The sequence below is a fragment of the Lycorma delicatula genome, chromosome 3 (assembly GCF_047948215.1).
Source record: "Lycorma delicatula isolate Av1 chromosome 3, ASM4794821v1, whole genome shotgun sequence".
Lineage (NCBI taxonomy): Eukaryota > Metazoa > Arthropoda > Insecta > Hemiptera > Fulgoridae > Lycorma > Lycorma delicatula.
The window spans coordinates 180,839,839-180,866,762 of NC_134457.1; the positions used below are offsets into that span (position 1 = coordinate 180,839,839).

The 26,924-nt window shown below is 27.9% G+C and overlaps 1 protein-coding gene across 9 annotated transcripts in view; it reads right to left on the minus strand.

The window, feature by feature from the left end:
* Window positions 1-2,734: 2,734 nt before the first annotated feature.
* Window positions 2,735-26,924, minus strand: part of LOC142322262 (sodium leak channel NALCN-like) — a 39,835-nt gene continuing 15,645 nt past the window's right edge. For 2 of the 9 annotated variants that reach the window (XM_075361150.1, XM_075361151.1), the window contains 3 exons: window positions 12,156-12,248; window positions 8,929-9,063; window positions 2,735-3,899 (listed from right to left, as the gene is read on the minus strand). In XM_075361150.1, the coding sequence (XP_075217265.1) occupies window positions 9,019-9,063; window positions 12,156-12,248 (138 nt within the window). In that variant the 3' untranslated portion in view covers window positions 2,735-3,899; window positions 8,929-9,018. Of the gene's footprint in view, window positions 3,900-8,926; window positions 9,064-12,155; window positions 12,249-21,035; window positions 23,127-24,928; window positions 26,873-26,924 lie in introns of those variants that run through there. The other 7 variants (XM_075361155.1, XM_075361152.1, XM_075361158.1 and 4 more) reach the window with 7 other exon arrangements.

A 26,924-nucleotide genomic window follows, 5' to 3' on the forward strand; every position in this document is an offset into this window, starting at 1 on the left:
CTTTAAAACACTTTTACTTTCTGCAGAACTTCCTCTTAAAGCAATACCATGAGATAGAATAACTGTCTCCAACAAAAATTTTGTAAGAATCTAGTCAAACTATAAAAACAGACAATTTTGATTTATATAATTTTAATGAATGAGTATTAAGAAATAGATAATTTTATTATAATGACAAAAATTTGTTGATACCCGTAACGAAACGAAATGGTGTCTTCAACTAATAAGTATTGATCATTTTCCCTATCGTTCTTATATTAAATGAAAGAGGAAGTTGCAAAAAATTCAAATTTTGTACAGGCCGTTTGAAATTGTGATCAAATGCGTTTTTAAATACAGCTTTATAGATAAAATAATTGACCATTTTCAAACTGGAAAATTTTATTTTGAAGCAGTCATGAAAACTATAATGAAACTTGTTTGAAAAACAAGGAATTATAAACATTAAAAACAGAACACTTAAAAACAAAATGTATTAACTCAAATCATCTTGCATTACTAAAACCTTTAAGGAATAAGATATGTATGGTTTGTTCAATGCTTCACAAATGTTGGTAAGTAAAATATAATACATCATTTTACATCTTGAAAATAATGCAAAAATTATTGCTATTACATCAGATGGAAGCCAATCAAACAAAACCATTCGATTAACATTAGGTAACAGTAGAAGAAGAATTTTGTATTTTATAGCTGTCGTTTTAACTAATAAGGTGTGATAGTTGTATATGGGTGTTTTTTACTAATGTCATGCATTTGTTCCAAAAGTTATGAGATTATTTTCTTTGAAAAAGACACAAGTATAAAAATGAAATTATTGATCACTATTAGGGAAACTCATTTCTTGCAGACAAATCAAAATATCCAGTTTAGCAAAGTGACAATAAATTAATGTTGGCTCACATTAAGCCTAGCCAAAACCTCTGAACGATAAACCTTTCTGTTATTCAGGTGAAATGCTGGTACTGCTTTATACAATTAACGAACTCTGCATCCAGAAAATCTTTTTAATTATATAAAGCCACTGAAAAGTTTTTTCTTGGAAAAAAAAATACAATAATTAATGACCATAAAACATACTTTTGATTTTTTTATCTTTTCAACTATGCTATAGGAAAATTCAGTCTAAATCCTTTGAAGATTTTGGAATTATCCAATTAAGAATAATGATCATTTGTCAATAGCTGATTTTACGCAGCTGCTTATATTGCAAGCAATACACATACCAATAAAATAATATTTTATTTTCTGCTGAAATGTATCTTCTGGTTGATCATTTATCTTCAAAATGAGAATAATAAAGTGGGACTCTTAAAAATATAATTGAAACATTTTATTTGGAAGTAAGGAAAAATTTAAACTACGATTCCATAGCATTTGAAAGAAATGAAAATTATTTTAAAAAATGTCTGCTATGTTAGAAAATTTTTCTAATTTAGTAATTTAAAGCTCTATTTGTATCTTTATGATAAAATAATTTCTTTTTATTGAAAATGAATAACCAAAATTTTTTCTAAAAATATTTATTTCTAATTTTAACATATGTAGTTAAATAAATAGAAAAAAATGATTATTTCTATACTTATTAAACATAAAATTACTTCTTTGAATTTATTTAAAGCTTTTAATTTTTGAAGCCAAAATGCTCAACAAAACAGATAAATAACCAAAATTTTTAATATTACTATATTAATTAGCATCACAATTTCAAAAAAATATGTTTTCAACTTTTTGAAAATTTAGGGGCACCAGGTTTTTTTTTAATGATTAAATATAAAATATCACTAAAATTGATTTTAAATTAAAAAAATTAATTTTTGGTTTTCCTTTTAATTTAAGAGCTCCCCATTTGAGGAAGGCAATTCAGTGAATATTATTAAAAGAGTATGTTGTGAGATTAAAAATTAGAAATTGTAACATTTTTTTATTTTTTTGTGTAAAATTAATTTAAAAGAAAATTATCCTTAAGTGGTGATAATATAGCCATAATTCTAAAAAAACGAAGTTGTAATTTTCTAGTAAGGGCATGAAAGTTTCTGGTTAATTTTTTTTTCAAGACATACTAAAGAGTAAAGGGCTATCAAAAAATTAAGATTTCTACATTTTAAATGAAACGGGTAACTTGTGAGATAAATTTAAATTTAAAATAAATTTATTATTCTTTCTTTGTGTTATTCATCTACCTTAAACCATCTGTTCAAAATTAAATTCTCTACAAGTTTTGTTTAAAAGTTTTATGTGTATTACTCATTTAACAATTTATTGTACGTCAGCATAAAAAACAAGGATTTTTACTCAAATTTATTAGTTTTCACCCCAGATTTATTAAAAACTACCAGATACGTTTCTGGGACCTATTTTATTCAATTTTTCAGGTCAAAAACCTTAAGACATTACTAATTCTGCTGCTAAGTTAATGTCCTAAAAATTTCAATAAGACCATATTTCACCAGGGTAGCTGAAATGAAAGCGAACTCTTTTACTAGCTGTTACTCCCAAATGAAGCATTTTAGGACATATCTTTATATATCAGTTTTTTTCCATTACTTTTATGATTAGAATAGGTTATGAAAGTTCCCAGAAAATTTGTTTATACAAAAACGTGTATGTATGTGTATATATATATACACATACATACATATATATATATATATATATATTTGCTTTAAATAGTATCACAACATTTTCTGTGATACCTGTATAAAACTGTAATATAAAACCATATAAAAAAATGTAATATAGAAAATATATATATAATTAACAGATTAAATTTGTATACAGCTTAAAAATATAATATAAAACATCTCCATGCCCAAGTGGTAGTATCTCTAATCAATAATTAAAAAAGATATAACTTTTAAACTATTCAATGATTTTAAATTTTATCACATACAAATTTTTAAAAGTTAATTTGCCAGTCATTCAATAATGTCAGTTTAAAAAAGAAATTACCAAGAAATTTCAAGGAGTGAAAGGGCTTTTTGTAACTGCTGATTTTTGTTAAGTGTTCCTTCTTAGTTGCAAATTCGATTATTACAAATTAAAATTTTGGTATTCTTCCAATCAGTGGTGTAATATATTTGATTTATAAAAATTACTTTGAACGAATTTTCTGAAAGGTCTTGCTGTAAAAACCAATGAGTGAGTAATTATGCCTTATTTATTTATATAAATAGTTTGATTATTAAAAAATTAATAAATTATAATTTAATAGCTCATATAGAACAAACTGAAGCCCAAGTATGTAAACATATCAAAAGAACACAGATGTTCATGCTCACTGCTATTGTGATTTCAGTATTCTTCAGGCTGATAATAATATTAAAAATAATCTTTCCAATAATATTAAAAATCATTATCAATGATACAGGAAAAACAGTACAAAATTTAATCTATAAATACTATCACATTTGTGAATCTACTATAATAATTCCTATTGTATTGCATTTGCTACCTTTTGCCACTCAAAGCAGCACAAAAGATCATTAAAAACTGCTTGACCCATGATCCCCAAATGTTAAAACCAAACATATTTAATGAGTACATTTATTAATATATAGACATTACAAATAAATATTTTAAATTATAAAATATACAATAGAAGTCTTATTTTAAGAATAAAAAAATGAAAATTGTAAAAATGAAGTAAAAAGTCAGTCTAGTAATTCTATTTGCTCTGATTAATTAAAAAATTAGTTTAAAATAAAAATATTTCTTTAAAATGCCATTAATTTAAACTATACAAATTATATAATTAAATACACAAGTAAACCTTATTTTACTAATAATAATAATAAAAAATATCTACAAATAATGTTCAAACTATAATCCTCAGGAAATTGAAATTTCGTGGAACATTTTCAAAATTGAATTGAAACTTCTTTTATGTTGTTGGTTACCTGAAATACAGAAAGAAAAAATAATAAATTCAGTATTGAAGGATAATACTTCATAATTGGTAATATTCCTTATACTCAATCCAAGTTTGACTCCTGCAACCAATTGGAAGCTGGACTGCCATGATAGCAGATTTAAAAAATGTTAGTTTAGACTAATTCACAGCACTAATTTTCCCAGCTTACTGCAATATTTTTGAGACTGTCGTACACTGAACCCCTATGACAAAAGTAAATGTTAACAGTGTACAAATCTGGTAAAAAAAAATATACGAAACTACAGAAAAGTTGGTAAACAATGTACACTTGTCTCACAGACAGGTTAAATTTTATGATAAAAAGGACTTCTTTTTTCATTCAAAACCATATTGCGCATTCTTATTATGGTAAACACTGTTTTGTATCAATACATAACTTCAAAAATAATTTTGTTTTTTTACAACGGACGGGGGACAAATAGTCCCCCGTTCGGATCTCCGGGTGGGGACTACTAAGGAAGGGGTCACCAGAAAATTAAAAAATAACATTCTACGAGTCGGAGCGTGGAATGTTAGAAGCTTAAAAAAGGTTGGTAGGCTAGAAAATTTAAAAAGGGAAATGGGTAGGACAAATGTGGATATAGTAGGAATTAGTGAGGTTCGGTGGGAAGAGGAAGGCGACTTTTGGTCAGGTGATTTTAGAGTAATTAACTCAGCGTCAAATAATGGGCAGGCAGGAGTAGGTTTTGTGATGAACAAGAAGATAGGGAGGAGAGTGGAGTATTTCAAAACGCATAGCGATAGAATCATTGTAATAAGGATAAAATCAAAACCTAAACCGACAACGATTGTTAACGTCTATATGCCTACAAGCGCCCATGATGATGATGAGGTAGAGTGTGTATACGAAGAGATTGATGAAGCAATCAAACACGTAAAAGGAGATGAAAATTTAATAATAGTTGGAGATTGGAATGCAAGCATTGGAGAAGGCAAGGAAGGAAATATAGTGGGTGAATACGGGCTGGGCAAAAGGAATGAAAGAGGGGACCGACTTATAGAGTTTTGCACGAAGTATAATTTAGTAATTGCCAACACCCAATTTAAAAATCATAATAGAAGAATATACACTTGGAAAAAGCCAGGCGATACTGCAAGGTATCAGATAGATTATATCATGGTTAAGCAAAGATTTAGAAATCAACTCGTTGACTGCAAAACTTACGCTGGAGCAGACATTGATAGCGACCATAATTTGGTGATAATGAAATGTAGATTGGGGTTTAAAAACCTGAAGAAAAGGTGTCAGATGAATCGGTGGAATTTAGAGAAGCTTGAGGAGGAGGAGGTAAAGAAGATTTTTGAGGAGGACATCGCAAGAGGTCTGAGTAAAAAAGATAAGGTAGAAAATGTAGAAGAAGAATGGGAGAATGTTAAAAAGGAAATTCTTAAATCAGCAGAAGCAAACTTAGGCGGAATAAAGAGAACTGGTAGAAAACCTTGGGTTTCAGACGATATATTGCAGCTGATGGATGAACGTAGAAAATATAAGAATGCTAGTGATGAAGAAAGTAAAAGGAACTATTGGCAATTAAGAAATGCTATAAAAAGGAAGTGCAAACTGGTGAAAGAAGAGTGGATTAAAGAAAAGTGTTCAGAAGTTGAAAGAGAAATGAACATTGGTAAAATAGACGGAGCATACAGGAAAGTTAAGGAAAATTGTGGGGGACATAAATTAAAATGTAATAATGTGTTAAACAAAGATGGTACACCAATATATAATACGAAAGGTAAAGTCGACAGATGAGTGGAATATATTGAAGAGTTATACGGAGGAAATGAATTAGAAAATGGTGTTATAGAGGAAGAAGAGGAAGTTGAGGAGGATGAAATGGGAGAAACAATACTGAGATCTGAATTTAAGAGAGCATTAAAAGATTTAATGGCAGAAAGGCTCCTGGAATAGATGGAATACCTGTAGAATTACTGTGCAGTGCAGGTGAGGAAGCGATTGATAGATTATACAAACTGGTGTGTAATATTTATGAAAATGGGGAATTTCCATCAGACTTCAAAAAAAGTGTTATAGTTATGATACCAAAGAAAGCAGGGGCAGATAAATGTGAAGAATACAGAACAATTAGTTTAACTAGTCATGCATAAAAAATCTTAACTAGAATTTTATACAGAAGAATTGAGAGGAGAGTGGAAGAAGTGTTAGGAGAAGACCAATTTGGTTTCAGGAAAAGTATAGGGACAAGGGAAGCAATTTTAGGCCTCAGATTAATAGTAGAAGGAAGATTAAAGAAAAACAAACCAACATACTTGGCGTTTATAGACCTAGAAAAGGCTTTCGATAACGTAGACTGGAATAAAATGTTCAGCATTTAAAAAAATTAGGGTTCAAATACAGAGATAGAAGAACAATTGCTAACATGTACAGGAACCAAACAGCAACAATAACAATTGAAGAACATAAGAAAGAAGCCCTAATAAGAAAGGGAGTCCGACAAGGATGTTCCCTATCGCCGTTACTTTTTAATGATGTTAAAGAACAATTTAGATTCGGAGTAACAGTACAAGGTGAAAAGATAAAGATGCTACGATTTGCTGATGATATAGTAATTCTAGCCGAGAGTAAAAAGGATTTAGAAGAAACAATGAACGGCATAGATGAAGTCCTACGCAAAAACTATCGCATGAAAATAAACAAGAACAAAACAAAAGTAATGAAATGTAGTAGAAATAACAAAGACGGACCACTGAATGTGAAAATAGGAGGAGAAATATTATGGAGGTAGAAGAATTTTGTTATTTGGGAAGTAAAATTACTAAAGATGGACGAAGCAGGAGCGATATAAAATGCCGAATAGCACAAGCTAAACGAGCCTTCAGTAAGAAATATAATTTGTTTACATCAAAAATGAATTTAAATGTCAGGAAAAGATTTTTGAAAGTGTATGTTTGGAGTGTCGCTTTATATGGAAGTGAAACTTGGACAATCGGAGTATCTGAGAAGAAAAGATTAGAAGCTTTTGAAATGTGGTGCTATAGGAGAATATTAAAAATCAGATGGGTGGATAAAGTGACAAATGAAGAGGTATTGCGGCAAATAGATGAAGAAAGTAGCATTTGGAAAAATATAGTTAAAAGAAGAGACAGACTTATAGGCCACATACTAAGGCATCCTGGAATAGTCGCTTTAATATTGGAAGGACAGGTAGAATGGAAAAATTGTGTAGGCAGGCCACGTTTGGAGTATGTAAAACAAATTGTTGGGGATGTAGGATGTAGAGGGTATAATGAAATGAAACGACTAGCACTAGATAGGGAATCTTGGAGAGCTGCATCAAACCAGTCAAATGACTGAAGACAAAAAAAAAAAATTTTTTTTTTGCAAATCTGAAAGAACCATGGAAGGATGACGTTTTGCAAACATTGAAGAGATAAAGACAGAATCGCTGAAAGAGCTAAATGCCATACAGAATTGTATTCGAGGGTTGGTTCAAAGATTGAAAAAAGCACTGGACAATATTTGAAGGAGAGTACATTGAAGATGACAAAAACAATATTGATGATTTTTTTGAGAAAAACTAAAATTCTGCTTATTTTTTTACCAAACTTCATTTCATGATATGAATAAATTATTATTCATACATAACACTAATCATTATATAACATAGATAATCATATTTAAACTATTAAAATAAACCACCTAGTACAGGATATTGAGATAATTCCATTATTGGAATTATTCAAATCATGACTGAGAATTTGGGATCCTGCCAAAGTACTTTCATGGAAAAATTAGGTAATATATATCTCATCTCAATATTCTGTGCTATTTAGTTTATTTTAATAAAATTTAAATATAACTTAACACTACAGAAGTGTAATATGGTGTAATATACAATTAATCTTAATTATTACTCATACAGTACTTGAATACATTATGTATTCATAATTATATAGCATAATTTATACTACTTATATACAAAAACTGTACAGTATAGATGGTGCTACTTTAGTGGCTTCACTGTTTCTATTTCATTTCAACTGTCAAATTATTTTAATTTTAACATTATAATTCACAGTTTACTGATCAGAGTTATTGACTACATATTTAATTTCCACTATTAACTTACGTATTTCATTTATTCATTGCCAACTGACTTTTTCTAAGATTAATATAGTATTTTATTTACTCCACTTTAAACTGAAATTAAAGAAAAACTTTCTCTTCAATTAAGAATTTGTTCGCGTTGGTCCAACAAAAAATCCTTCAGTAAACACTAATTTGAGCTAATTAATTTAAAAACTTCAGCGTACAAATAAGAAAAACTAACACAAGCTTTGTGGTATATATTTAATCAAATTATTCATAAGAACAAGTTCCTGAAAAATTCTTAACAGCCCTTTTAGTGCAGAAAAATCTGTTGTGTATAGCAGTACTTAAAGTGTACTTTGACCGCTTCTTTAAACAATACTTTTTCTTTAGTACAGATCAAGATATGTCACTAAGAATACCATGATTTATACCATCCATATAAATGTTTTAATTTATATTCAAATAAATAAAACTAAATGTCATCAAATGATACAGAATCACATTTCCAATATTATTAATAAAAGTAAGGCTTGCTTTAAATAGCATCAGAGCTATTGTATAAGTAGAAATAACTATTTTTATATACATCTGTTACTAAAACAGCATTTTAAGCTCATGAAAGAAATTTCAACTCATCATATAAAGTCCAAAACCCTTACCGTAAATTAAAAAAAAAACCTTGTGATTTATCACTAACATTAATGATATACACCAAAAAGATTCAACAGTAACTTACACTGAACATTCTAAATGATATGCAGTGTTAAAATTTTATTTCTTTCAAGCACATTATAAACTTAATCTATTCTTTATGCAAACTGACAGTAATGAAAATGGCTCTACTTTAGTTTAAAAAATAGTTATATTTTCTTAAAACAAACATTAATTTTTACTGTTTTATTAAAATTATTTATGTAAAACTCAAGCATAACAATTAATTACTGACCAATGTGTTTAAAATATTTCATATTTATGCAAAGTACTGTTGTATGAAATAAGAAAAATTATTCTGGCTTCAAATAACATCATAAAATTATTATGCTGAAATTTTAGAAAATACCATTTGTGATTCTTCAAAAATCTGCAACACATATATATTTTTTATCAATTTTCTGAAATACGTAAGCAATTAGAATAAAACAAATTTTTAAACAGATTATTAAAATAAAAATAGACGAGTACATTTAAAAATAATCTAAACACAGCATTCACTTCATGTTATTGATTATTAATATTAATAAATGAACCACCTAATAAAACAAATTTTACAAATAATTTTGATCCTATTCAATTTCCACAAATAGTAAATTATGTTTAAATCATAACTTTCATGTTTTAGAAAATATTTGTGAGCAAGTTTATTTTTTTCATATTATTTTTAGTTATATGTATTAACAAATTGAGAACTGAATATAATAAGTAAATTATTTCAAAATATATATTTTTTATCACTTTCATTAGAAAAAAATTCTAAATATGTGTTTTATTCCTCTATATTAATTAGTATTAAGAAAAACTTTGAAAAAGGAAAATACACAGACTGTATATCATAAACATAGAAATGTAATACGTCACCAAATAATGAAATTCAAATTACGGTTCACAAACATTATATATAGAACATCAATATTGTAAATGTACAAGAACTGAGATGACTGTTTGCATCAATGGTCAGGATAACATGAAAATTACTATGTTCATTAATAGCAATGGCAAATGACAACTTATTCATTCACAGTTAAGAGCAGATAATACCTTGATGATAAATAAAATCTTTCAAACCATATAAACAGACTAAATATTTATTTTGTCTATCTATTTACAGATTCTAATTTAAGTTATCTGAAAGAAACTTACTAATGGACCACTAAAGGAACATCAACTACAAAAGAAAATTGAGAATCTTTTACTTTGCGAGCATATGGAAGGACTATTTTCATATCTGAGGGTTCAACAATAAACTGATTTAGTATCTGTAGTGAAAATATATTACACCACTTTAAATTAAATAAAACTAGAATTTGTTTAACTGGAATTTGTTTAACTGAAAAGTAATAATTAGTTTAAGCTGAGTTTACAAAAAGTTAGAGCATTAAAAAATTTCCTCCCTGAATAAAATCAATGTACCTAGCAAAATTAACACCAGTATCTTTGAAAAGTAAATTATTCTAGATTTGTGGTTCAGGGGTTATTAGTATTTAACCCCCCCCCCCCCAACAAAAAAATATGTGAGCTATCTAAATACTGAATAACAGAATTTGCATATTCATCCATAATAAATTTCAAAATTTTCAAAAAACAGTTTCCACAAATCATAAATAAATGTTTTAATTATAGAATTCAAGAACTGAAGATGTAGGATCCTATGAAAATTGATTCTTGGAATTAATATAGAAAGTTTAACTTTATTTATTGTATTTTGGTGATTTATATTTTATTTAATATTAAATTTTATTAGCACAGTGTGGTAAATACACACGTGAGCGTGCGCGTGCATGCACACACAGATGTCCATACATAGAATACATAAAAATAAATAATAATAAATAAATAAAAAACTGGTTTTCATAAAAAAATATTTTGTTATACATGGAAACTTATGAGATACCTGTATACACTAGTCGGTTAGGATTCACTTTGTTTGCCCTTCCCTTCTAGTTGGCCAACTTTGTTCATTATTCTCAACCCCAAAGAAGCTGGGGCCTCAATGTATGTATGGCTTTAATGTATGTATGAAAACATGAATGTGCTCTACAAATTTTAAAGCAATCAGTCTGTTAGTTCTCGCACTATACTGTTGCAAACGATTAGAACTGCCATAAACTTTTGCACCTATATATTAGGTAAATATATATAAACTAAAACTAAATACATTTGTCTACAAACATTAAAGACATATACTTTGTGATCCAAAAACTTCAAATTACCCTCATCAGGTACTTTTTCTTTCAACCTTTGCTTGATCACTCATAAATCACTTGCTATGGAAAATTTTTCAAGAGATAGAAGTTTTTTATGTTTAGCCTCTAGAACCATCGTAATGTATTCAGAGGATGAATGAGGATGGCGTGTATGAATGTAAATGAAGTATAATTGTACAGTCTCAGGTTGACCATTCCTGAGATGTGTGGTTAATTGAAACCCAACCACCAAAGAATACCAGTATCCATAAAAAACTGCCTCTACTAGGATTTGAACCTTAAAATTTTCAACTCAAAATCAGCTGTTATGCAATGACAAGTTTACCACTAGACCAACCAGTGGGTTTCTTAAATGCATCTCGTAAGTTACCCGTTGCATCTAAAATGTAAAAATCTTAATTTTTTTTATAGCCCTTACTCATCAGTGTTTGTTGAAAATAAGAAATGCACATTCATTCTGCTGTTCCAAAACATATTAGACTGTTCACACCAACCTGTTTACTTTCAACTGGTATTATAATTTAAATCCAAAAAAAATATCACTGCCTAAATTTCAGTCAGCAGTGACACCAATTGTTACTTATTTTAAAATTTGCTCATGCATATGTGACCTCCTTTTCTAAATAAATTAATGAAAGGTAATCATATTTTAGAAAAGTGGTAAAATAATAAATTAGTATATTCTTATAAAAAAAGTAATGAAAATACAAAATAGTATAAGTGCATAAGTGAATAAATCCACCGGGGTGGTCTAGTGGTGAACGTGTCTTCCCAAATCATCTGATTTGGAAGTCGAGAGTTCCAGCATTCAAGTCCTAGTAAGGTCAGTTATTTTTACACAGATTTGAATACTAGATCGTGGATATTGGTGTTCTTTTGTGGTTGTGTTTCAATTAACACACATCTCAGGAATGGTCGAACTGAAACTATACAAGGCTACACTTCATTTACACTCATACATATCATCCTCTGAATTATTATCTGAACGGTAATTACCAGAGGCTAAACAGAAAATATAAGTGAATTATACATTATTAGTAGAGACTAGTAATCAAAGCAGTTAGCGTGACTTAAAAATTATTTAAAAATAAATAAACAAGACGAATAATAACAGTCCCTTAATTAACAAATTAAAGAAATAGAAAAGTAAGTTAAAAAGTTGGGAAGAGTCTCAAATTCTATATAATCACTTATGTACTAAATAACAGCACTAGTGTTGTAAATCTTAATAAATTATAATTTATTAACTTACACCAGCAATTTTCTCCCAATGTGATGGCAAAATGAATTTTATTTCAACAACCTCATTGATTATTCTGTCTATACCATCCAATCTAACTAATATCTGCAAAAGATAAAAATTTTTTTGGGTTCTGAAAACAAGTAAATCTTGGTTTACATTGTCATAAAAACAATACAATTGCAAAAGTAAAGCAAATATATTACTTTTTTTTTTGTCTTCAGTCATTTGACTGGTTTGATGCAGCTCTCCAAGATTCCCTATCTAGTGCTAGTCGTTTCATTTCAGCATACCCTCTACATCCTACATCCCTAACAATTTGTTTTACATATTCCAAACGTGGCCTGCCTACACAATTTTTCCCTTCTACCTGTCCTTCCAATATTAAAGCGACTATTCCAGGATGCCTTAGTATGTGGCCTATAAGTCTGTCTCTTCTTTTAACTATATTTTTCCAAATGCTTCTTTCTTCATCTATTTGCCGCAATACCTCTTCATTTGTCACTTTATCCACCCATCTGATTTTTAACATTCTCCTACAGCACCGCATTTCAAAAGCTTCTAATCTTTTCTTCTCAGATACTCCGATTGTCCAAGTTTCACTTCCATATAAAGCGACACTCCAAACATATACTTTCAAAAGTATATATTTAGTTTCAAGTATATATTACTTGAAACTGAAATTATGCTGCTCTATTCATGGTCAGCGAGACTGATGACTAATCAGTCTTTGTTAATGAATTGTTAAAATGATGTAGTGGTTAGCATGCTAGCTCCTAAATCATTTAATCTTGAGTTCAATTATAGACATGAGTGTGGTATTTTTTCACCTATAATTTCATCTTTGAAATTAAAATACATGCAAAGCATGTTCAAGGTCATGTAGTATAAAAAATGTGTACATTTAAATATAATTAAAACAATTTTAGATTAATTTCAATTTCAAATGGATTGTGATATTTAGTTAATCATTTAGTAAGTATTAATCAACATCAATACTCCCAACATACTTCAACATAAAAATACATGAACTACAGGAATATTAAACACAAACAGTTGGAAAATGGAGTTGCAAATAAACTTGTGGAAAAAGTAAGAGAAACATAGCTACCACTACCACACTGGCAGCCACACTTCACTTATATACACAAAGTATTCTTTGATCACTGGTGCTATGGGTGTGGTAACAGTTAATTCTCTGAAGTAAATTTACCCTCAGAATAAATAGAAAATATTGAAAAGTAAATTAGTTATACCATACAATGTACATTTGTAAAAAATACAAATACAGTTATTTTCCCAGTAAATATGCCCAGAAAACATACAAATGACTTCAACAAAGTTATTAAAATCTGATAAATGTTATAATATTTATAACAAAAGATAAAAAGTTTTTCTATTACATAGTTATATCATATAATCTACTCGATAGAAAAAAACTGAATTTTACAACACTAAAAAACATGATATTCTCTACATTATTCTTATTCATTACAATTTATTTGATGATAACCAATAGAAATTATGGTAAATTGTTTTCCCACTAGTATTATTTCAAAGTTCCATAATTTCATCTACAGATTTTATAAAAAAATCTAATGTTTAGGTATATTTCATAACTTTTTACCTTTTGTCAAAGGATAAAAAAAAAATCTTTTCTGATGGTCGGTTCAATATTACAGCCATTAAAAAAAGGTGCCACCAACTCTTGCTGAAGACAGGATTTTTTTTCACTGAATTGTATATTTTATCAACATTATAAAAGTTTTATACATTACATAGTTTCACGATTTTAATTAACAATTTGCTGGTAAAATGGCTCTTCATGAAAGAATTTTCAATTAAACTATTGAAAATCTTGGTCATTTGTTTATTTAAAGAGCACTGTTGCTTCAATTAAGTGTGCAATACATTACAAAAAGCTTAGCTTGTCTTAACAATTGCTACATCATGCAGAATTTGTCATGCGACTATTTGTTAGATCTTCATGACAGATCCAGCGGATTAGAAATGATAACACCAGTGTCCTGGCACGGTTATGTGGTTATGCACATAGAGAGTGAGCAACTTAATACTATACTTAACACTAGAGAATAAACACAAATGAGACATGTAACATTTTATGAATGAAATGAATATGTAAATTTAATTAAATTCTGTATTTACATTAGAAATATTTTACATATTTACAATATATTAAAAAAAGATGTTTGAAGTGAACATCCTATGCAGCAATGCACTTATGTGATTTAGTGACCAAATTGATAATCACCTGATGCAAAATGATGTTGACAATGCTGTCAGTTTCTTTCTGAATTTTCACCTTCAGTTCATTGATAGTTTGGGCATTTGATTCATAAACTTCATCCTTCAAAGAGCCCAAAGGAAAGAATTGCAACTAACCATATCTCTTCTTTTTTTTCCCTGTTTAGCCTCCGGTAACTACCGTTTAGATAATTCTTCAGAGGATGAATGAGGATGATATGTATGAGTGTAAATGAATTGTAGTCTTTTACAATTCCTGAGATGTCTGGTTAATTGAAACCCAACCACCAAAGAACACCGGTATCCACGATCCAGTATTCAAATCCGTGTAAAAATAACTGGCTTTTTACTAGGACTTGAACGCTGTAATTCTCGACTTTCCAAATCAGATGGTATGTTCACGCAGTATATGAACATTTTATACTACTGAACAAAGTAGAAAAATCACAGTCCACACACTACGACAGCTTGATGCGTACTGAGTGTAGAAATGTTTTGATGCCAAGATGGCATGAAACACTAGGCACAAACGTAAGTTACTTTCTGGACTACCGTATATATATATATATATATATATATATTAAATAAATTAACTCAATCCACCCAAGTACAGAAATAAGAAAACTCTTACCTAATTTTTTATTTATTATTTTTCTTTTCTTAATAATTTTATGATAGTCCTTTTACAGGATCCTGCATCTAAATTTCTAAATCAGTATTAACATCAGAAATAGAGTGTTTATTATTTATAAGGTGATCCGAAAGGATTTTATCTTTAATTTTGGAAATAATATAAGATAGAACAGATATAAGATCAAGAAGCGACCTTTGATTGATTTTACATCTGCTCCATCTTATATTATTCCAAAATTATAGATAAAATACTTAGGATAAAAATGAATTTACATTACAGTTACAACATAAAAAATGGGTACAAATTTGTAAATAAATTAAAAAACTTAACAATTGGCAGGAACACTAGGGTGGCGAGTTATGATATATAAGTAACATTTATCCTAGTGTACTTTTTGATAAAACAATTCATATAAAAAAAATTAAATTAATAAATAATCCTGAAGACCCTGAATTTATTGATAACAGCATCACTATTATGAGGAACATATGTCAACAAAATTACTTTGAATTTAATAACAAATTTTTATAAACAGGAAAATATCTTATCTATGGGATTTCCTTTATTTGCTATTATGTCAGAGATGTACTTACAATATTTTGAGATTAAAGTTGCCTATGGCATTATTCACACACATAAGGTTTTATTATGGACTTGTTATGTTGATGTTTTTGTCATTTAGATCCGGTTATAAATAATGAACACCTCATAATTTTGAATAAACTTAATTCATATTATTATAATTAAATATTTACTTGAAGGTATAAACAAAACAATCAATTTTCTAGATGTTTGTATTGAAGTTAACAAATATAATCCAACTGAAGTTTCAAAATACAGGAATCCTATAGCCAATAAAACCTCAATTTATACAAAATCAAATTATCCTTGTTCTCATAAAATTTACATATATACAAAATATGATTAATAGAGCTTTCTATTATACGCAAAATAATAAAGAGAAATTAAACAAAGAAATAAATACTATAAAACAAACTGCAATTCAAAGTGGATGCAATGCTTTGTTAATCGATAATATATATAAAAAACAAATATAAAAACTTAATAATACTATAATTTTGAAACCGATACATAACACAGAAGGTTGATAATGTTTACTTAAAATATTCATACACCAATAGTATTGTTGAAAATATAATCAAAGTTTATGACAAGGATAAATTTAAACCTGCATAAAAAACTAACAACAACAAGCTAACAATATTATTATTGTGTATTTAAAAAAAACAATAATAATACTGATTTATACAATTTATGTGGGGTTTATAAGACAAAATGGTAGTGATTGTGAGGATATTTATATTGGTAAAACCAATAGTGTTTAAAACCAGATTTTATGAACATTTTAGGTATTATAAAAATAAAAAATTGGGCTTTCCTAATATGGCAGATCACCTTATAAATAATAAACACTATTTCTTCTGATGTTAATACCGATTTAAGAATATTTGAAATTAAAAAAGGAAATATAAATAAAAATTTAGATATTTTGGAAAAACATTTTGTTTATATAAATATAAGCAAAGATTCAACTTGATCAACCTACGTACAGATTATTAAAAGAAATATATTCATAAAAGCTGCAGTAGATAGCAGCACTTTCATAGATAATACATGAAATTTTCATGTATTCAAATAGCACAGTATTCATATTTGGCTAGCCACGTACAGGTTATTATATGTTTTTATTTTATTTTATTTTACTTAATGACTTCATATGTCTTTGCAAATGTATATGTAATTTTAATCTTTTGTGTTTAATATGTAATGGTATACACATTTTATATACGACTGATGTTGCAAGATCCTATGAAAGTACCATCGTAAAATTATAAAGAAAATAAGGTAAGTTTTCTTATTTCTGAACTCGGGTGGATTGAGTTGATTTATATTATATATTTAGATTATTAGTGCAGAGGTGATGTGGGTCTTGAAAGGATTGATTTTAGAAAAATAATATATATATATATATATATATGCTGACTTCCATGAGAGTGTCTCTGCCTTTCATCTGGAGGTCCTGGGTTCAAATTCCGGTCAGGCATGGCATTTACAAAATTGTCATTTCATTTCATCCACTAGCAATACCTAATAGTTATCTTGGAGGCTAAAAAAAGGTGAATCGTGAAGTTCTCCCTATATTTTCATAATCTATACTTCTTATGAAAATAATGGAAAAAGTTGACATAAACATATATCCTAATATGTTTTGTTTGTGAGTTACAGCTAGTGAAAGATTTTAGCTACCCTGGTTAAATGAACTGCTTTTGTGGTTGCCAACAGAAAATACATGCTTGGCCTCCCCAGCATTTTTATGGCAGAGTTGTTTGCTATTAAGGTCTTAAATATAATTAGGCCAACACTTCGATATGTACTTGTTTGCTCAGATTCTATGAATGCGTTACAGGTGATTAGTGATGTGTACTCCAGACACCCTGTAGTCTATGAGATTCATTGTCTTATTTCACAAATGAATAGATGTAATACAAATGTGAGCTTCTGCTGGATTCCGAGTCATATTGGAATTTCAGGCAATGAGTGCCCTGGTAATGCGGCAAAAGAGGCTTGTTTCCGGTCTCCTTTGACCAATTGCATTGTTTGTAACGATCTTGTCTGTACTCTGAAGAGGGTGGTTCATGATGAATGACAGAGTGAATGGGATGCTACTATTAACAATAAACTTGATTGAATTAAGAACATTTTATCACCTTGGAGCTCCTCATGCAGAAATAACAGTCAAGAAGAAGTTACTTGTCATTTGCGAACAGGGCACACTAGGTCGATCATGGGTAACTGATGACACAAACAGATGCACCCCTTTGTACTCGCTGCAGCTAACAGTGCACCACAACCTTGTGGAGTGTATGTGTTATGCGACATTACGTTGCAAGTTTAAACTAGGGAGTAACATGCAAACTATCCTAGGGGATAATTAAATTATGTTATACTTTATGATTTCTTAGGGCCATTCATTTATATTCAAATATTTGAAATTACTGTGGTGTGTTTCAGCCATTTATGTCATTTTTTGTAAAGTAGATGGTAATTTTATTATTTTAATTGAGATGTATAATGTGATATATCTTTGTGATTTTATTTTGCATTAGCGTACATTACAGGCTTTTTCTTTTTAGATGTATTTTTATCATGTCTGGGTGATAACACGAAAGTGTTTTTTGCCTAGGAAAAAAATGTAAGTCATACTAAAATTTTTAGGATGTTAATTGAGGGGCAGAATTAGTCACTTTTTATAGTTTTTGACCTGAAAAATCGAATAAAATAAGCCCCAGAACTGTGTCTGCAGTAGATTTTGAGAAATCTGGGGTGAAAACTAATAAACTGGGGTAAAAACTCCAGTTTTTTATATTTGACATACAATAACTTTGTTAAATGGGTAATAAACAAAAATCAAATTCTTTTTGGTAATGAGAAAAATTTGTGAAAACAAATTATGCTGTTAAAAAATTTAAATAGACTGGAAATAAAACTGCAACCATAATTACTAAGATAATTTTTTTATAAATGATAGAAATGCAATAAATTATTTGAAAAATTATTTCAAAATTGGTAATAAAATAACAGCTGATCAACAATGCACAATACAATATTGTATTTGTGTTAAAATCATTTTGTTAGGTACATTAAGAATATCAGGTACTGTGAACTGAGCTGTCATTAGCAAAGGTTTACTATGAATTTTAGTTTTAAGTAATCAGGTTGCCATTGAGGTAATGCCGTACTTACGTACAACAGAGAAATATGCTGATAAGGTATTAATTTTGGGTGTGTGTAATAATGGTAATGCTACAGCTGCTGCAGTAATGTATGAAATACATTAAATTCCAAATCGCATGATTCCAGATCCCAAAATAATTAATTAAATTTTTCGCAATCTTCGGGAAACAGTTCACTACCTCATATTCATACCAACTACAAACAATCTGTCCAACATAATACTGTTATGAGGAAATCATTACTGATATAGTCCAGGAATCAGTACATGATGTCTGGAGGATACTTAAAACAAGTTTTATCTTTATCAAAAAACACTCAGGAGTTGGTCTGCTTTGCTTGGAGTTCTGCAGCTGGTGGAATACAAATTGTCAATTCTACAATTGTTTTTTTCTTTACAAACGAGACAAATTTCACTTGAAATGGCATCAACAACTTTCACATGCAGAAGTAAATTCTTATGAAATGGCAGAAAGAAGGTTTCAACACTGATTTAGCATCAGTGTATGGTTTGGTCTTCTTCGCAATCAGCTGTTTGGACCGTTCATTTTACCTAGCCACTTAAATGCTTAGGTCTGCTTGCACTTTCTTCAAGAATTGCCACAGCTGCTTGAAGATTCCAGAACAATGGTGCATCTCCCCACTTCTCTTGCACTGTTTCCACTCACTTAAATCATCATTTCCCTGAGAAATGGATGGTTGTGGAGGTCCACATTCCTGGACACCATGATCATCTGATCTAAAACCTTTAGATTTTTGCATGTGGAATGAATGGAAAATATTGTAAACAAAACAAATAAAATACATTCTCATGGGAAATTAATTAATTGCCTGCATTGTGGATGTGGCTGAGCAACTTAAGGACAACCCTGAAGAACTAAAAAGAGCAACAGAAGCGTGACAAGAAATGTGTTGAAAATAGCGGGCTCATTTTTTAACTTTTATTATAAACTGGTACATACAATGCACTTTGGTCTAGTGTACCATTTCTAAATAAAATTTGAAATTTTCTAACTTTTCTTTGTTTTATTCAACCTATCTTGCACAATTTTGTCCAGAATTAAATTCTATATAAGTTTTGTATTTATTATCCATTTAACAAAGTTATTGTATGTTAAAACATTAAAAAAACAGGGTATTTTTACCTAATTTATTGGTTTTCACCCCAGATTTCTCAAAAAATAGTGCAGAGACAGTTCTGGAACCTATTTAATTCAATTTTTCAGGTCAAAAACCATAAGAAATCATTAATTGTCTCTTAATTAATATCCTAAAAATTTCAGTACAATCTCATTTCACTGTGGTAGTTGAAATCCGAGTGAAATCTTTCACTAGCCGTAACTCATAAATGGAGCATTTTAGGACTATGTTTACATGAACCCATTATTTTCACAAGTACAATAGGTTATGAAAGTCCCGGAAGGACTTTGTGGTACACCTCTATATACAGTTGTTTATAAAAATCGTTTCAAGAATTCAGGAAATGATCCCCCAAATTAAAATAAAGAAAACTTCTAAGTCAACATAAATCGCAAATGCTTAGTTTACCAGCTCTCCACCATTTTGTATTTTTAACATAAATTTATTTTTCAGGAATGGTTAATTGTATGGAGCTGAAATTTCATATGCTGCTAGGGTACCTAGAAATTTAATTGCATAAAAACAGAACACCATGTAAACCTTTTAATTATTATCTTTATTCAGTGCAATAGCCATCATAAAGATTCAACGCTATCACATCAAACACTCATTGTGGTGAAAAATCAAGCCCTATATATTTCAATGTGTCGATACGGAACAATTTAAGGATGGCCGAACAGTTTGGAGGAAGCATTTTGAATTATAATAGCTGAGATGCTTCGCGACATTTTGAGGATAATGTGGAGATGCATAGCTCTTATGTTCAGCATGATGATATCCTAGCATAGATCCAGTGAATAAGTAATTCATAACTACAAATGTACAAAAATATTCAAAATATATATGAAGTTCATTTGCACGTTTGTCTAGCAGTATGGGGACTTCTCAGACATACTCTACAGTATGCCGTTACTAATCTTGCAGCTGTAATCAGAAAGATATTTTCTGAATATATTTACAAGAAGTCCTTTTGTCCATAAAAATCACAAATTTCCAGACAGAAGAATTTAACAAGGGTCTGGATTTTCACAATGAAATACTTTGAGGTTTCCTCAGCAGTAAAAACCATATGCTGAAAAAAATATGTACTGTTTGTTTAAAATAATTTATTTTTAATGATGTATTTAGTACATTTATAATATTTATTTTTTTATTAACAATATATATAACTCATTATCTAGTTGGTATTCACATTATTAATCATATTTTGACACACTTAAAATTATATTTTACATAATAAAGAATTTTATTTATAATCATAAGGTAATAAAATAATTTATTACTTTTCGTAAATGTAACTAACGGGCAGGAATTGCAATTATTAAAGGTACATAGAGATAAATTAGATTGGTAAGTAAACGGGTACGCATAGTTGTTGTAAGTACATCAAATATATAGTTAAAAAAATTTTGAAAACTACAATGCAATTATAAAACAAAAATTATTATAAAATTATGGTTAACAATTTTCATAAAATCATTTAAATACTTTAAAGTAAATGCATTATTATTTTCTTAATTTATATATTTTAAAATTTTATAATTGTAACAACAAAATAAATTATAACTGTTAAATACTGCTCAGGTTTTTCTGTAAGTTTTAAACTTTATCTATTCTTTAACGAGGTATAAATGTGAAATTAGTAAAATTAGTTAATTCATATTACAGTCAGCATTATATTTGATAATTTCTTAATGGTTTCAAGCCAACTAAGTGAAGAAAAATTATTTTTTGTGAACGTTAATAATTGATAAAAAACTGAAAACTTGAAAAAAGAAAACTACATAATCCTTCACATTTCATTGAATTATAGAAATTTATATCAACTATGATTATAAAATGGTAGAAAATCCTCTATATAATTGTATATTTCACTTTTTAGTAGTGTAGTACAAACAGCTACGTATTTGTAAAGTTAATTTTTTTAGCAGTACATAAGTTCCTCCGGTCTTAGTAACAAAAAGACTAATAATATGAAATTATAAAACAGCAGAATGCAAAACTAATTTCATGTAACAATTACAAGAGTAATTTATAACTGATTTTGGGAAAGCTTATATAAAAATGTATAAATAAATTTAATTATTTAATTCATAACTAAATTATAATTTACTCTTTAAATAGTATACTTTATTTTCAATTTAAATTAATAGATAATTTATTTGGTTTTTAGAAATTTGTAATATTTCAATCGATTTTAAAATTTTCTAAGCCCATGGATCAAGTTACAAATTCATTAATATTAAAGTCGCTGCTAAATATTTTTGAATGAACCCTGCAGTACGGTTTGCTGTTGATTAGAATTGGACTGTGGCTAAAGAAAAATTTTTAATTTTTTTCTCGCTTAATGTAAAAATTTTGACATGTTCATTGCCTGTAATGAATTCAGTAAAAAAATTTACAAGAAAAATCATGAAGCACATATACCTTTCAAAGTTTTTCTAAATTGTTAATATTTCTTTGCTTTTATTATGTTTTAAAAATAAATAATGCATTATCCTGTCTGTTATGAAAAACACAAAAATCACAGGTCACTAAGAATATACATCCGTTCCATTGTAAAAGTTATGTAAAACTCAGTTCATAAAGTGAATCTTAATTTATTAACATTATTTATCTATTCTAACAAACCAAAATAATATTCTTTATTTACTATTTCTATATCTTCCTCTTGTATACAAAGATATTTTTAACATTTTTTTTTCAAAGCGATTTTGATTTGTCTTTTTTTATGTTTTTCTATGCGATTCTACAAAACAACATTTTTTAATATGACAAAAGTTAAAACATTCCATATAAAAAAATATGGATATTTAATTTACTTGCAATATATTTGAATCTGTGCAAAATTGAGGAGCGCTATACTAATTTTATGAAAAATAAATAAATTATTAACTTAATTCCTTACTAAATATTATTATAATTCATTCTTAAATAATATAAAATTTCATTTTAAATTAAAATAAAGTTTACTCTATTTGGTTTTTAGAAATTTGTTATAAGATTTTCCTGTAACTAATTATAGGGAAATTGTAAAAACTGGAGGTTTATTTAGCGTTATTAGTAACGTACTTCAGTACAAAACAGTATAAGTAGACTAATCGATGAAAACACATGTCTATCAAAAATCATCTCTTTTCACGTAATGTCCATTAAAAGGAAATTTCAATCTATCTGAGCTGTATTTGAACCTGAAATAAAACAACAGCGTAACTAGTGCTAACAATGTAATAAATATTTTGAAAAAAATTTTAGACAAAAAGAAACTGAAAGTAGAAACAATTTATAAATACAGAATAAAGTGATTATAATGGGTAGATGAGGCCGCAAGGAAAAAGATAATGTAAATAAATAAGAAAGTAAATACAACTTATTTATGACAATCTAGCATCTACTATTATGATATTTATTATATTGTTTTATACTAGTTGATAAATGTTAACTATACAATAACTTCATCGTTATAATTTTATTGTTACACATTGCAATAATAATAGTAATATTCTGTTCATTAAAAATACTATTAATTTTGTAATTATTTTTACTTTCCTATGAACTTAATATCTTTAAAATATTCACACCATATAAAGCAATGTTATTTATATTAATGCATATATACATATACATAAGTAATTTATAAATTGAATAATTCCTTAACATTATATTATTATCATATAACTCATTCAAAATAATGCGTAACACAATAATAAAGTTTTGTAATAAATACATATATATTTTTTTGTTCTTTTACAATGTAAATCTACATTCAATTCTATTTATTTAACTTAAATTTAATAAATAATAATTATGTAACATTCATTCATGTCATTTAAAAACACATTAAAATATCAGTTTATTTTTCCACGGGAAACTATTGATTAAAAAATATATATATATCTCATACATACATATCTTACTGTAATTCCAGATAATGAATAGAAACTGTGTTTTCTACACTATTTAAAGCCAGGGTATATCTATCATCATGGAAAATTATTATATGTTTTCTTGATCGGGTAAATAGTATTAGTTTTAATTTTATACATGGGAATATCTCATTACGTAAGCTAAGTGCTTGTGTTTGGGAATAAGTTGTGGAAATCTTACTTAATCTTATGTAACATGACCCAAAACTTTTAATTGGAGTAAGTCATTAAAAAGACATTTATTGTTTTTTTTTTCGAAAGTAAAACTTCACAATGACAATATTATTATTTCTGGGTTAATAGGCTACTCTTTTTTGTAGTAATGGGAAAGAAATTGTAAGTTTTTTAAGTCATATAACACAATTCAATCTCCATCCATTCCAAATACAAGATTTGTTTAAGTGAACAATTGTTGTTGTATGTTTCTTGTAAAATAAACAATCCAGAATAATATTTTGTAGCTTATCAAAAATTCCAAGCATAACCAGGATCTTCTGAATGAAAAGCTGAGATGGAATGCTACACCGGGAAGGTAAAACAATTTACAGTTTCTTTGCCAGTTGTGAGAACCTTCTTTTGGCATTATTTATGATTTTTTATTTAATAAACCCTATTAGTTCATTATTAAGTCGATGTATTTGTTTTTTCCATCTACATTTGTAAAACGAGTAAAAAATGATAAAATTAATCTTATAATATATTTAAATGTAAATTTGTCAAAATATGCAGGGCTGATTAGTTTCAGTTTTTAGAATTTTTTTTTTGTTCTAGTTTGTCTTTGTATGAATTAGCTTTTGTAATTTTTTTCAACAGGTATGGGTACTGGGAGCATTTATTTTTTAAGGACTGCCACTCCTCAAACTTTGAAATGTATATCTTAGTACATGAAGGTAAATAAATTTGTATCAAGTGACATTAATTATCTATGACTAGCATTAAGGTAGTTAAGTTACTTTAGTAACTAACTAATATATATATATATATATATATATATATATATATATATATATATATATATATGTTTTTTTTTTAATTTTTATTTTATTTATTTATATTAATAACTTTGTGAATGCTATCAAAATTTAGGTATTTGCAGTTAGAAAATAAGTAATTTATTCACTTTAATTTGAAATGTAGAGATTCCATACTAAACTATTTAGTATAGAAGAAGCTATTTATGATAAAACTAGTTTTTAATATAAATTATTAATATCATGAAGTGCATTTAAACTTTCATTTTATTCATGAAGATAAGTAACTCATAAAATAAATAAGAAAAAAGTAGCAAGATGTTCTGTAAACAAAAGCATCATCAATGTTAATATTAAATATGTCACATTTATGAGTCATATTCAACTGGATCATGTGATTCGATAAGTCATGTCACTCGCTATTTATTTTCATGTTAAGTTTCAGTATATATAATTTTTTCAAAAGCAATTATCTTGGGGAAAAATTGAGTTTATTTAGCCTGTTGTTTTATCTATGCATGGTCTTTTAAAATTAATAAATTAATGTAATAAAAAAATACATCATTTCACGAGTAATTCCTGTTAACTTTTACATACTTATTTTTTTATTCATTTTAATTATTTAATATTACAATAGTTGATGTTAAAATTTTCAAAAATTAAAGATAATTGTTTTCCCTTAGAAGAGAATTTAAATTAGATTTTTATATTTTATTTTAGTATTTTCACATCAAATTATAACAAATTTATTTTTATATAAAATTTAATTAATTGTGCAACAAAGAAATTCCTCCAGGTCATGGGACATAGCAATGGGGTAATATAATCTTAAAAAGGGCTCTTTTTAAGACTTCAAAAAGTTGAAATTTAATCAAAATAATTTTTTTTAAAAACAAAATAGGAAAAAAAGATTTTTTTCAGCGTTAACATTTAGTATGCTGGACAAAACTCATCATCAAAATTGTACTCGTCAGACTGGATATTCATAAACTTTGAAAAAATCTCATTCTTTTTTTAAAATAAGCATTAATCACACTTCCAACACAAAGGTATACATTTTATAACCAGTTAATATTTACCCCTAGTTTTCAAAGCTCTAAATCGTGTAGAAATGTTTTTTAATACATTATCCATTGAATAACGAAAAAAATCCTTGGATTTTAATATCATATAATTGTAATAGTATATTTTTTCAACATTTTCCCAGAACCAATAATTAATTAGTGATTAATTTATATATTTATTAGTGCTTTTTTATTAAAATGAATTATTACAGTTCATACACTTTATACAATACACACAATGTTTATAATAATAATAATAAATATTATATCTTATAACAGTATTTATTAATATTCTAAGACGATTATACTTATTATTGTAAGTTGCATTTTTTTTATTAACAATTGACACAACATGAAGTATTATTTTATAATTTATAACATTATTCATCTTCATCAACATAATCAATTTATTTATTAGGCAATTAGCATAAATATTAATTTTAAACATAATATATTATGCATATTATAATTATATAAAGAGTACAAGGAAATAACAAAGGGAGGTACAGGGCATACAGGTAAGTAGAATATGGGATATGAAATGCAAACAGTGTGTGAAGTATTAAACCAAAGTATGTAAAATGTGGTTAGGATTTTACAGCAATGAGAGACTGAAAAGCTATAGCATAAGAAAAGCAAGGGATAATTGTTGGAAATTACAGACTAGATTAGATTAAATGAGAAATAAGAGGTTGCCTCTGTCTACGTTAAGTAGGCATTTTAACAGTTACCTAGGCTTTTTGTGTGACTTTCCAGGTAGGAAACGTAATCCTTTGACAGTTCCACAGCAGAGAGGGTTTGCTACCCCAATGAGCTTCACTAAAAAAGTGACTACTGTTGGATATTATAAGATGTCAGCATGATGCCACAGTTGGAACCAAGGTAGCAACAGACCCAATTCCCATAGCACTCATCCAAGGAAGACGAGACGGAGGAACTGCCTCTAGGAGAAGGAAGTTTTCCATTGTGTTATGAACTAACACAAAAAAAAATTAACTCTTAAATTACTTAAGAGTTAAAGAATTACA